The sequence below is a fragment of the Pseudorasbora parva genome, chromosome 22, assembly GCF_024679245.1.
Source record: "Pseudorasbora parva isolate DD20220531a chromosome 22, ASM2467924v1, whole genome shotgun sequence".
Lineage (NCBI taxonomy): Eukaryota > Metazoa > Chordata > Actinopteri > Cypriniformes > Gobionidae > Pseudorasbora > Pseudorasbora parva.
Window position 1 is genome coordinate 5,632,990 of NC_090193.1, and position 13,748 is coordinate 5,646,737.

The window sequence follows — 13,748 nt, forward strand, 5'->3', positions numbered from 1 at the left end:
TATACTATTTTTAATATCAGATAAATGGAATAACAAACAGGGCATTCCCACTATAGTATTCCGTAAATAAAGCTACTGTGTCCTTTTTAAAAAGCGCTTATGTCTTCGTCTGCAGGGTTGCCCATTAGCAGAACTATTCCTATCAGGTGTTCAAGTGCATTTACTATCATACATCATGTAACACACACAGTTACAGTTTGAGCGATTAACCCGGAGCGGCGCACAATAGGTGCTCGAAACGTGCTCACAAACTCACAAAGACGAACGGCACAGCTGGCGCATCACCAGAGCGCTGAGGGAAAGGTCACGGGGTCACGGCGGACTGATAGTGGTGTGTTCATACTTGGTATTCAGAGAAATTAATTAGCTGACGATATTAACAAAACTAAATAAAGTAATTCAAAAAGCACACAAAATGGTGTAATATGATTCAGATAGTGTGTGAGCGTGTGTGGCAAAAAACCCATCTGCCATTTCTAGATCACAATCTCTGTGTAAGCGTGCTGGTATACGCATCGTTTTATCAAGTGTGGTAGAGCTTACTTGTCCATAAGCGAAGACAGTTGCGTTGTATCCCTCGAAGCAGCCTTCAATGAGTTTGTGAACGCAGGCGCTGTAGATCTGGTGCTGCTGAGCGTCCAAATCAAACACAAAGTCATACGTAAAGGCTTTGTCTTTACCCAAGAGCACCTGGGGCTCCCCGGGAGTAACCAAGGTGCAGATGTGACATCCCTCGATCTTTTCCTTTGCCATCTGCGGCCGGATCCTGATGAAAAGAACAAAAAAATATTCTGAGTTAAAAAAAGGCAAAGACAACAAAAGGCAAAATATCAAGTACATATGCTGCGTCCATGTCATGTGAGAACTGCTGTATTTGATGAATCTAATAATCTACGGAGACAAAGCGATTAAAAAAAAAAGGAAATGGTTCAATGTTTATAAAGCTAAAAAACTGACTGGATGACTAGACAACTCTATCTTTATCTCTTAGGTTAATAATACAGCATTATAAATAGAAAATCAAATATCAATATTAAAAATATAAGAAATAGAGGTAGATACCAAATTATCTATATTGGCTGTTTCACACCAAAGCGTGAGTGTATGTACAACATCCGCATGTAAATGGTCAACAACACAACCAACCAAGAGAAGGGCTCTGATCATGTTGCTTCAGTTATGCTTGATTTGTTTAAAAAGTAAAAAAATAAAAAACACACTCGGGTTTGATTTGGCTAGTGCTATAACAAATAAAGGCCTACCTGTCTGTGTAAGCCTATAACATAATAAACTAAAAGAATGTTTATTTATCATATTTGACAGACTTTCTGACTGTTTACATTAGTTTTTTTATAATAAACTATACTTTCACCCAAATTGAATAACTCACTTTTCTAACTTTAGCTAGTGTGTAATGTTGCTGTTTGATCATAAACAACATCTGCAAAGTTACAACACTCAAAGTTTAAAGCAAAGAGACTACAGCAAACGGCTGTATTCGTTTGAGTGATTAAGGGTGCTTTCACATCTCTAGTTCGGTTCATTTGGTCCGAACCAAGGGCAAACAATTATACATTGTTGCATTTTTCAGATTTTTTGGTTCCTTTTCACACCACACTGATTGCTTTGGTCCGAACCAGTTGAAACGAACCAAAACGCAGGCACGTGACAACATCCACATCACTCATTGGCCATGGCGTATTTCCTAAACTGCTTTTCGATTGGTCAGAATTTACGTATGGAAAAATGCCAACAGAAGAGGCAAAGCCAGCAAACTATAATAACACTATGGAGAGACGACTGCGCGGGCTAGTTTTGTCCCTGGCCATAATCTACTACACTGTGTGTATTTACCACAGTATGCAAACAAAACATTTCTATAATGAAGCGCGGATGCGACATGAAAACAACGTTCTAATGCACTGCAGACGGCGAGCGCGCATCACTCGTCACTTCAAGCGGAGGCGTGCATTAATTATTAACTCGACATGCTCATCTTCCGAAAATATTGCCAACGATCTATCAGGTAATAATATCATGCACACAATGTCAGCGCAGCTAACTACGGCAGCTGGTTCAGTCCAAAAATGATCAGTACTTTTGCAGTTGGTTCTGTTCGAGGTCGGATCACGTTCTCACCACAAAAAAACTGCTCCAGAGTTCGTTTGAAATCGTACCGAGACCACCTCTTCAAGGAGGTCTTGGTACGCTTGTTTGGTCCGCTTTTGGTGCGCACCCGAGTGCGATTGCTGCTTTCAGACCTGACCAAACGAACCGCACCAAAGAGGGAAACGAACTCTAGTACGATTCAACCGAACTAAATGAGGCAGGTGTGAAAGCACCCTAACCGCGAGAGCGGGCCGGTGATTAATGTTGACGAGTGCCAGCTGCGTGGCACACCGGTCTCGTCTCGCGGCCATGTGACGGGAGCATAAAAGAAGAGGCAAGGGCTGCCGAAGACGAGAGAGGACCAGGCCTGGAGTTTATGTTTAGTTTTGTTTTACGTGTGTTTGTGTTAGTGGGCAGTCGTCCGTGAGGGGCTGCCCACAATTTATTTTGTGTGTTTGCGGGCAGTCGTCCGTGAGGGGCTGCCCGCGGTTTTACTTTCGCTTTGATTATTTATTTTGAAATTATATATTTCAAAATATATAATTTCAACCGTTCGCCGTTCGGGAACCGTTCGCCGGTTCCCGCCTCCTTCCTCCCCATCTACGAACCGTATTACACCCCTCCTCTGAGAATATTAAATAAGCGGGGTGAGGCCATTTTGCAATGCCGATGAAACGCTGTTATTTTCATCCGGATTGTAGGTCCACTTTGTAAAGCCTTCCTAGGGATGGAGGAGTTAGGAATCAATGGTTAAAATTTAAATCTTGCTCTGTGTGCTGCACATTTTCACCGATTAAAGCTCACAATCGTCACGAGTTCAATGCAGGATTTGCACAACGGCTTGTCCTAAAGATGGAGCAGTTCCAACTTTAGAAACAGAAGCTGTTTACGGGCCATAACCTGTAAGTATGATTTATTTTTGTCTGTGTTTTTTTTAATAGTTTGTATTGTTAATTGTACGTTGTAGCAAGGAAGTAAACAAATGACAATGCTGTTGGCTCTGCAAACCAGTTTGTTAACCCTTTGACACCTACGATCACCTTCTAGGCTGGTCCCTGAAGCGTACGATCACATATACAGTCTTGTTCAAAATAATAGCAGTACAATGTGTTTAACCAGAATAATCAAGGTTTTTAGTATATTTTTTATTGCTACGTGGCAAACAAGTTACCAGTAGGTTCAGTAGATTCTCAGAAAACAAACAAGACCCAGCATTCATGATATGCACGCTCTTAAGGCTGTGCAATTGGGCAATTAGTTGAATTAGTTGAAAGGGGTGTGTTCAAAAAAATAGCAGTGTGGCATTCAATCACTGAGGTCATCAATTTTGTGAAGAAACAGGTGTGAATCAGGTGGCCCCTATTTAAGGATGAAGCCAACACTTGTTGAACATGCATTTGAAAGCTGAGGAAAATGGGTCGTTCAAGACATTGTTCAGAAGAACAGCGTACTTTGATTAAAAAGTTGATTAGAGAGGGGAAAACCTATAAAGAGGTGCAAAAAATGATAGGCTGTTCAGCTAAAATGATCGCCAATGCCTTAAAATGGAGAGCAAAACCAGAGAGACGTGGAAGAAAACAGAAGACAACCATCAAAATGGATAGAAGAATAACCAGAATGGCAAAGGCTCAGCCAATGATCACCTCCAGGATGATCAAAGACAGTCTGGAGTTACCTGTAAGTACTGTGACAGTTAGAAGACGTCTGTGTGAAGCTAATCTATTTTCAAGAATCCCCCGCAAAGTCCCTCTGTTAAAAAAAAGGCATGTGCAGAAGAGCTTACAATTTGCCAAAGAACACATCAACTGGCCTAAAGAGAAATGGAGGAACATTTTGTGAACTGATGAGAGTAAAATTGTTCTTTTTGGGTCCAAGGGCCACAGGCAGTTTGTGAGACGACCCCCAAACTCTGAATTCAAGCCACAGTACACAGTGAAGACAGTGAAGCATGGAGGTGCAAGCATCATGATATGGGCATGTTTCTCCTACTATGGTGTTGGGCCTATTTATCGCATACCAGGGATCATGGATCAGTTTGCATATATTAAAATACTTGAAGAGGTCATGTTGCCCTATGATGAAAAGGACATGCCCTTGAAACGGTTGTTTCAACAAGACAATGACCCAAAACACACTAGTAAACGGGCAAAGTCTTGGTTCCAAACCAACAAAATTAATGTTATGGAGTGGCCAGCCCAATCTCCAGACCTTAATCCAATTGAGAACTTGTGGGGTGATATCAAAAATGCTGTTTCTGAAGCAAAACCAAGAAATGTGAATGAATTGTGGAATGTTGTTAAAGAATCATGGAGTGGAATAACAGCTGAGAGGTGCCACAAGTTGGTTGACTCCATGCCACACAGATGTCAAGCAGTTTTAAAAAACTGTGGTCATACAACTAAATATTAGTTTAGTGATTCACAGGATTGCTAAATCCCAGAAAAAAAAATGTTTGTACAAAATAGTTTTGAGTTTGTACAGTCAAAGGTAGACACTGCTATTTTTTTGAACACACCCCTTTCAACTAATTGCCCAATTGCACAGCCTTAAGAGCGTGCATATCATTAATGCTGGGTCTTGTTTGTTTTCTGAGAATCTACTGAACCTACTGGTAACTTGTTTGCCACGTAGCAATAAAAAATATACTAAAAACCTTGATTATTCTGGTTAGTCACATTGTACTGCTATTATTTTGAACAAGACTGTATGATTCGAACGTTCAGCGATCAACTGCCAAACTCAAAAACGTAAATCTACTTTAGCGCGTTGAGCTCAGTGTCTTTAATGTTTATTTTAGGTTTTATGCACTTCAAATTACATTACACAATCAGAAAAATCTCACATATATCAGGTTGTAAATCCAGCAGGCCCCATCTCCGTCAGTGTTAAACATATAACGGCAGCCGGACGCCCACAGCCCGTGATAACTTTACCGATCAACTAACACAATCATTTTCGGCCCTGTTTCCTCACGTAATGTCACATTACATATATCAGGTAAAGTGGATGATCTTGTGTGGTAAATTCAGCAGGCTCCGACTCCCTGTCAGGGTTGAAAACATGTAAAGCGGCACCCCGTCCCACCCAGAGCCCACCAAGCAGATAGAGCAACCATTGATTACCCTAGTATTTTTTTCCCCTACTATGGTAGTGAATTGTGGTTCTATCTGCTTGGTTAAAAACCTTCTTCAAAATATCTTCTTTTGTGTTCAGCAAAACAAAGAAACTCGTACAGATTTGTAACATCATGAGGGTGAGTAAATGATTGGGTGAACCGTCCCTTTAAAGCCCTTGTTTCCATAAACAACCAGCACAGGGAGCTTCACATATGTAACAACCATGAAAGAGCTGCATTTCGAATGCGCGTAAGATAGTATCGTGATCATAAAACCTGGTCAGTGTGAGCACCAAGATGAACTTCAATATTCAAATTGAATCTCACTGAACTGAGAAAGAGAGAGAAGCCGATTGGCTCCTCCAACATCTCTAAGGTAATTAGCAGATTTTCTGATAGACAATGTTCCACTGGAGGCTATTCAAAAGCAATGAATGAATAAACTGTAAGAAGGCTGGAAGCTGTATTAAATATTACCATTTTTCAAGGTGTTCGCGTCTTCAATTTTGTCCAACACTAAGATACACTTTTGGACAATGTAAGAGGACAAGTAAAATATCTAGTGAGGCCTTATTATTATCAAGACAGACCAACAATTTTCTACCTGGTTGAAAGAACAGGTTAAAGCACGTTCATTAACGGAAAAGAAGCACACACTTCTCGCATTAATGTCAAGGTTAATTGAGTCTCCAGGCTAACACATATTCTTACTATTTCATTAAAGGGATCCCCTGGTGTTGAGACTTGTATGGCTTAATATAACATAAATGATGTCTCTTACTGAATTATGTAGTAGACAACCCATGAAAGATCTACGTTATTTTAAAAATCGATTTTATATTTGGACCATGGGCGGCGCCATTTTGTTTGCGTTCTAGGTTGATGACGTAGAGTGGTTGAACTCCTCAATCAGCTGGCGTTACCCGTAGCTATTTTTACCACAACGCAACTCGAAAATTGTTTCAGAGTTAAACAAAACCAATGAATTCCTTTGTAATTATACTTAAAACACACTCAAACATACATGTGCACACAAACTCACCTACACAAGTCACAAACAGATCGGCGGGCGCGCACACGACAGGCTGCTCTGTCTCAATCGAGATGTTGGGTTGCTCAGTCTCCACGACAGGGGCTGAATCCGAAATCGACCCTATACCCTTAAATAGGGCATTATTTGAAGGGACGGACATTTGTAGTGTTGTCCGACACCATAGTGGACATGTTCGAGTGCAGTCATTCAGTCTCACGTTCACCGCAATAATGAGTGTACAGCCGATTTACAAACAGCTGTCCGACTTCACGCACTCAAACATACATGTGCACACAAACTCTCTCTCTCACACAGACTCACACACACCCCAACAGATCGGCGCGAACACACACACACACACACACACACACACACACACCCCAACAGATCGGCGCGAACACACACACACCCCAACAGATCGGCGCGAACACACACACACACGCACGCACTGCGCGCGCATACATAACCCTCAATCTATTCCCTGTTGATATCCTGTTCAACACATCCTGTTCCCTAGATAGACTGTTGATAGTAGATTAACTATAATGCCTAATGTGACCAGCAGAGGGAAATATCTAGGTAGGACGATGGGATAAAGTAACGTGAGGAAGAGAGGCAGGATGTTTTGGTGATGATGCATGCGATTGAGACAGAGCAGTGTGTGTGTGCGCGCCCGCCGATCTGTTTGTGACTTGTGTAGGTGAGTTTGTGTGCACATGTATGTTTGAGTGTGTTTTAAGTACAATTACAAAGCAATTCATTGGTTTTGTTTAACTCTGAAACAATTTTCGAGTTGCGTTGTGGTAAAAATAGCAACGGGTAACGCCAGCTGATTGAGGAGTTCAACCACTCTACGTCATCAACCTAGAACGCAAACAAAATGGCGCCGCCCATGGTCCAAATATAAAATCGATTTTTTAAATAACGTAGATCTTTCATGGGTTTTCTATCACATAATTCAGTAAGAGACATCATTTATGTTATATTAAGCCATACAAGTCTCAACACCATGGGATCCCTTTAAACAATTAATTGAATCAAGTCAATTAGCTTTGGCTTGGAGCATTTCTGGTAAGCGGATGCACATTCACCTCTACTATGAACAGCTCTTTCTTGTATCAACTGACATAAAGTGAACTGTTCAACTGACAAATGAACAAGACTGAATTCAAAGAGATCACGAGGAACCTGCCCTTTTGATTACAATCAACTTGCCTTTAGCTTGTATCTCTTTTTATCATTCAGAACATTATGGCCAACTTGTTTAAACTTTCATTAAAAGGTCAAACTGAAAAACCAACCAGAAAGCCTTGCAACCACATGGCAACATGCAATTTTTAACAATTCACAACCACAGGTGAGAGATGATGCGCAGCAATTTGTTTGGATAATGTAGAGCTCTAATTTTAAGCTGCATTTTAATGACCACCAAGTTAGACCCCATCGCTCCTGGATGATAACAGTCCTATTGTCCTCCATTTCTGATACACACTGACTAAGGGTGCGTTCACACTTGTAGTTCGGTTAGTTCGGTTTGTTTGGTCCGGAACAAAAAACAAAAACAAAACATATAGTCCTGGTCCGCTTTGCGTTCACACTGGCATTTTTAACAGCGAACCTAAAGTTACCAAACCAAAGGCATAGGGAGAGGGTCACAACCTGATTGGTCTGCTTATATGATGTAGGAGCTTGCTTACTGAACATTCAAAACAATGCCGTGTGCTGGATTAAACACAATCATTTTATGCGTGTACATGTGGCATTATTTTTACCAGCTGAGAACTCTTGAAGAGCTCATAAAATGTTCAAAACAGCAGCAGGATCTCCTCCGTTGTATGCAGAAAAGAGACGGGCATCTCTTATTGAAAAGAGACGGTAGTTCTGTCGTCTGTACCGTCAAATGGGCAACACTGCAGGTCCTTTGATGAGAAGAACCAGGTATGCTTTTTGTGCATTTTTTCTAGCAATCGCACCAGGGTTTGTTTTAATCGAACCAAACATGACAAATGTGAACGCACCCTAACAGACTGTTTAGCTCAGTTCCATAAAAGAGGCACAGAGAGGCACAGCAAAACTGAGAACATGTTTCATACAGACTGACCACTTGCTCTTTCTGACATACACACGTTTATATATGAGGACATACTACAGACTTAGACTATTGTTTTTCAATTCTTAGTCAATTCTTCTGACTACAGACCAACCCTAACCCCACCCATAAAAGAAAACCTTCAGCATTTTTAGAATTAAACGGTATATGCACTGATTTTTCTCTTTAAAATGTTTCACACATTTAAAAAGTACTATTATTTCTTTTTTTTTTATTATTTATTTTCTTAATTTGAGAAGCGTTTTAGCAAGAAAAGTTCATGAGTGCAACTTGAAAGGTTTAAAGGGTTTATTTGTGTGTGTGTGTGTGTGTGTGTGTGTGTGTGTGTGTGTGTGTGTGTGTGTGTGTGTGTGTGTGTGTGTGTGTGTGTGTGTGTGTGTGTGTGTGTGTGTGTGTGTGTGTGTGTGTGTGTGTGTGTGTGTGTGTGTGTATAAAAGCCTACATTTAATCTGTTCATTCATATAAAGCGATCACATGTCTCCAGAGAATTTGGACAAAACCGCCTACTGCATATGGATTAGTTTTATAAACTCTTTATGAACTTTTTGAAGCATCACAGTGGTAGTTGTGTAGCTGTCAATGGAGGGACAGAAATCTCTCAGATTCTTCATTTGTGTTCCAAAGATGAACAACAGTATTGCGGGTTTGGAACGACATAGGGGGTGAGGAATTAAAGACAGCATTTTCATTTTCGGGTGAACTACCTCTTTAAGAGTCTATGATTGGATCATTATTGCAGTGATTATTATGTTTCTAGCATGTTATATGTTTGCAACAGTTCTTCTAACCTTCATTGATGGAGTGTGTAGCTTTTCATTTCTTAAACAACCCTGTAGGAAGGACACATCATGGCCATATTCCAGGAGGACAATGTCAAGATTCATCAGCTCAAACTGTGAAAGAACGGTTGGGAATCATGAAGAATTAAATTAGATGTGCTGGAGGAGACTTGCATTGACAATACAAGATCTGGACTAAATATTGATCCACCTCTTTGCTAATAAAACAAAGTGATATAAACGGTGAAACCAGTGCTGGGGAATATAACATGGCTGAAAAAGGCTCTCAGCCAATCAGATTTGAGAAATAGAATTCAACTATACACATACACATAATTATATTGATATAAATTAATAAATGTTTTTATTTTACATGATTTGTTGACATTTTATAACTAAGTACAAACGCACCATAATCTGCAAAGAAGTCCTTTGTGTTACGGAGATCAGCAAAACATAAAATAGACCACAAACACGCCGTCAGTAGCAGTTCAGACACGGGCAGTGTATGTTAGTCACATTTAAAGCCTAATTCTGTGTGTGGCATTGACATTAGTGTGACATTAGTACTACAGCTATGAGGGATGCACAAACTGGCCGAATGCGGCAGGAAATGAGAGAGAACCATGAATAATCAATTAACAACAGCACACATGCACAGTCACACACACACCACAACATGCACACTCAATCCTTTCGGCTTCACACACAGCACACACATCTCTCCAAATCTCCCCATCCTCCTCTCTCTGGCCTCAGCTGGGCCTCAGCCTCTCCTTTATCCCGGTCCATAGTCAGAAGAGAAGCATAATCTATAGAGCATTGATCAGGAGGACAAACACAACACATGAGGCGCTCCCCTGAGAGGATCACACACTAAAAATAACCCCCACGCTGGAGGATTACACATCCACTTTAAAGCTGTGAACGGACGCACCGCATATTTACCTGACCATCAAACACTGATCCTAGACCAGCTGAAGCCACAGAAATACTCTAAAACAGTCCTTCAAATGTTTTCAGATCAGTGCGTGTCGAAGGCACATCCTTATTGACTTGATTTGTTTATCTTAAACAGCCATGCGATTTATAATTTCCTGTGAGATAAAATAATGAACGTCTCGGGAGATTACTAACACTTTGCTAAATAATTATGTTGATATTCCACATGAAGTCATTTAATTCCCACAGGGCTATAATTTAAATAGGTTTGGGACTTAGCTAGTGCTACTGGTGTCATTATCAATTTTTAATTATGCAAAAGGATTAATCCAAAACATAAACAGCATTTTTAGTTGAGTCAAAGATGAAAATCACAAAAAATACTCTACTTAAATACTTAAAGGTGTAGTGTGTAATATGTATGAGGATCTATTAACAGAAATTCAACATAATATACATAACGGTTCATTGTGTAAGGTCTTTATACGGCACTGGGAACTTAGTTATGTTTTTATTACCTTAGAATGAGCCGTTTCTATCTACACACACCGCGGGTCCCTGTCATGTTTCTACAGTAGTCATAAACGGACAAACTTCTTTAAGAGCTCTAGTCACTCTTGCGATGACAACATTTTTGTCCTGTGTCGACCACCGTAGCTTTTCTATGTGCTTTGAAAGGGAGGGGTGAGTGTTGGCCCCCCGGTTGCAAATCACAACCTCATCGCTAGATGCCGCTAAAATTTACATGCACTTTTAAAGGGATAGTTCACCCAATAATCTGTCGTCATTTACTCACCCTCATGCTGTTCCAAACCTGAATGAATTTACTTCTTCTGTTGAACACAAAGAGAGATATTTTGAAGAATGTTTGTAAAGATTTTTTATTTTTAGGTGTACTTTCCCTTTAAGCAAGCTCTATATCATACAGCGTTGTGTTTCCCAATGTGTCAAGGCGCAATTCAGAATATGGTTTAAGTATCTCAGTGGCTCTAAATTAGATTCAGAAACAAGTAATCATATGTTGGGCCTCCCATTTTAATATCTGCAGTGATCCATCATTTCTGTCCGACAGTCACGTCACCCACGCATGCTCCTCACACATGACAGCGGGAGACATCTGTCCGCCTGCTGCCTCGGTGTGTGTTTGTTTGTGTATGTGTACAAAACAAAAGGAAGTGTGTCATCAGTCTCCTCCGACTGCACTTCCTGGCCTGAAGAGGGAAGTTTTTGCCACATCCTTCAGTTAGTGCAGTCTAAGACCATGGTGAGACCACTGTAACCGCAGAGACTAATTTTCACGCTTAAACACATTTAAAATAAAATAAAAACTTTATTATGTCAGAAGTAGCTCTCTCACAAAATGTGACATCCTAAACTAATGTTGTGAGCTAATATACTAAACTTTGGCTACTATGCACAGTAACTCAGATTATGGCAGCACCAGTCACATGCTGTCCATCAACAGTAATGGATTTACAAAGGAAGCTGATGTGGCAAGACAGCAACCAGAATAAATATTAAAAGAAAACACCATTTCTAAAGTACTGCCACAAGACTTAAAACTGTATATGTCTAGTGCAATAAAACTGCCTACCAGCCTTGTCTATGCAAAGTTCAACTCCTGTCACAAGTATGCAAAGCCAGAAAACCCTGAAATAACATAAGGGACGCAAATGGACCAAAGTTAGTCTGAAAGAAGCCTCTTACACTTCTTTGATCCATAATACACTAATAAAAACAATAACATCATTAAATATTATTTAAATCTATTTTAAAATGTAATTTATTCCTGTGAATTTTCAGCATCATTACTCATGTTGATTCAGTAGGGCTGCACAATATTGAGAGAAACTGACTTGTGATAATTTGTTATTGCGATATGAAAACTAATTTTACCAGTATTCAGGTATAGAATACACAATACTACAATAGCCCTACTCTTCAGTGTCACATGATCTTTCAGAAATCATTCTGATTTGCTTATCAAGAAACATTTTTGGTAACACTTAATTTTAGGGTCAAAATCTCACTATTAACTAGTTGCTTATTAGCATGCATATTATATAAAGCACATATTAATGCACAACCATATTCTACACCCTTAAAAGCGTAGTTTCCCAAAAGTGAAAATTTAGTAGTTCTTACAATCATTTTATGAAGCGATGAGAATAGTTTTTGTTTGAAAAAAAAATCTTTGTCGTCTTCCGTGTGGGCTTTGACGTGAACTCACGAAGCATCACAACGCATGCGCGAGATTATGACGTAGAGCCGGTGGAAGCGAGGAACTAAACTGTTGAATTGTACATTGATTGAGCTTTAGGTCTTAGTGTGATGCTCAAAATAGTGCTAAAGTGTGCATTCCCTGGATGCCCGAAACCATGAGAAACGAGTAAGTGCACTTATCAAAGCTGCAAAATGAAGGGCTCTACGTCATATCCTCGCGCATGCGTTGTGATGCTTCGTGAGTTCACGTCAAAGCCCACAAGAACTTGTTGAATTAAAGTCGTTATTTAAATTTTTTTTTCAAACAAAAACTATTCTCGTCGCATAGGTTGTGGTGCTTCATGAGTTGGCGTCTGAGACCCACAAGGTTGGTGGAATTTGACTACTGTTGTCAGTGATAGAAGTAATAATATTTGAAATTAGCATAATTTCTTAAAGGCCATCTTTCAATTTAATTTTATAACTAATTTTATACAGAATATTGTATGAAAATGTCAATTTAAAAAGACATACATAAGAATACATATGTTTTACAACACCCACGCGCAGAAATTAAGAAAAAAAAGTGCCTGTTCTAAGCTACGCTCCAAAAACCCGCCTTTTCCCAGAGAACGCGTCATATGACGCAACGACAGGCAAACATAGGCGCTGCAGCCCTGGCTCTCATTGTGGGTTTACGTAGTCTGAGAGGTGGAAACAGAAAATAGAGATTTTCGTTATCGTAATTATAGTTATAGTAGGTTTGAGTCGTCACAGTGGTAAATTCTGTTATCACAATGGTGAATCAATAAAAGATCCTTTTTACAATGACTGTATTTACATGAACAGCATATTCCCTTCCTAGCCGAAAGACTAACTGCTTTCATACACGTACTCCACAGTACATGTGAGCTCATTTACATTATGTCCGTCGGAAATACTAAGAGGTGTAGTAGTATAACAGCCGACTAAGGTCGGAATTCCAGCTGTCCGGTTATGTTGTTCAGATATACGGCCTAAACGCTTGACATCTGCAGAAGCAGAACATGCGGAGCGGACACCTAACGTTAGGTCTGAAAGCAGTTAATGATTAAACATCAGCTAGCAATTTCTACAAAATTTCACGATAAACTATGTTGTGTAGAAATGCACAGAATGTCTATCCCTATCTGACCGTCACAGATGTAAGCTATAGCCTACATCCTACAACATTCATTTAAAATCTGGGATCTAAATTAATTATTTTAAGACACATATTGCTGGCATAGATGGTGACAATCTACATGGATGCTTGAAAAACAACAAAGTCGACAACAATATTGCTAAATATGATTTATTAAAGATACTGCAATGTGATAAACATGGAGACAACGTTAGCCACAATTAGCTATACCCTGTGGTCACTCACCAAAGCCCCTTTCACACTGCACGTCGGACCCGCAATATTCCCGGAACATT

At 39.9% G+C, this 13,748-nt stretch overlaps 1 protein-coding gene across 5 annotated transcripts in view; it reads right to left on the reverse strand.

The window, feature by feature from the left end:
* Positions 1 to 13,748, reverse strand: part of kif21b (kinesin family member 21B) — a 132,820-nt gene that overhangs the window by 81,736 nt on the left and 37,336 nt on the right. For all 5 annotated transcript variants that reach the window (XM_067432080.1, XM_067432078.1, XM_067432079.1 and 2 more), the window contains exon 2: positions 544 to 766. In XM_067432080.1, the coding sequence (XP_067288181.1) occupies positions 544 to 766 (223 nt within the window). The remainder of the gene's footprint in view (positions 1 to 543; positions 767 to 13,748) is intronic.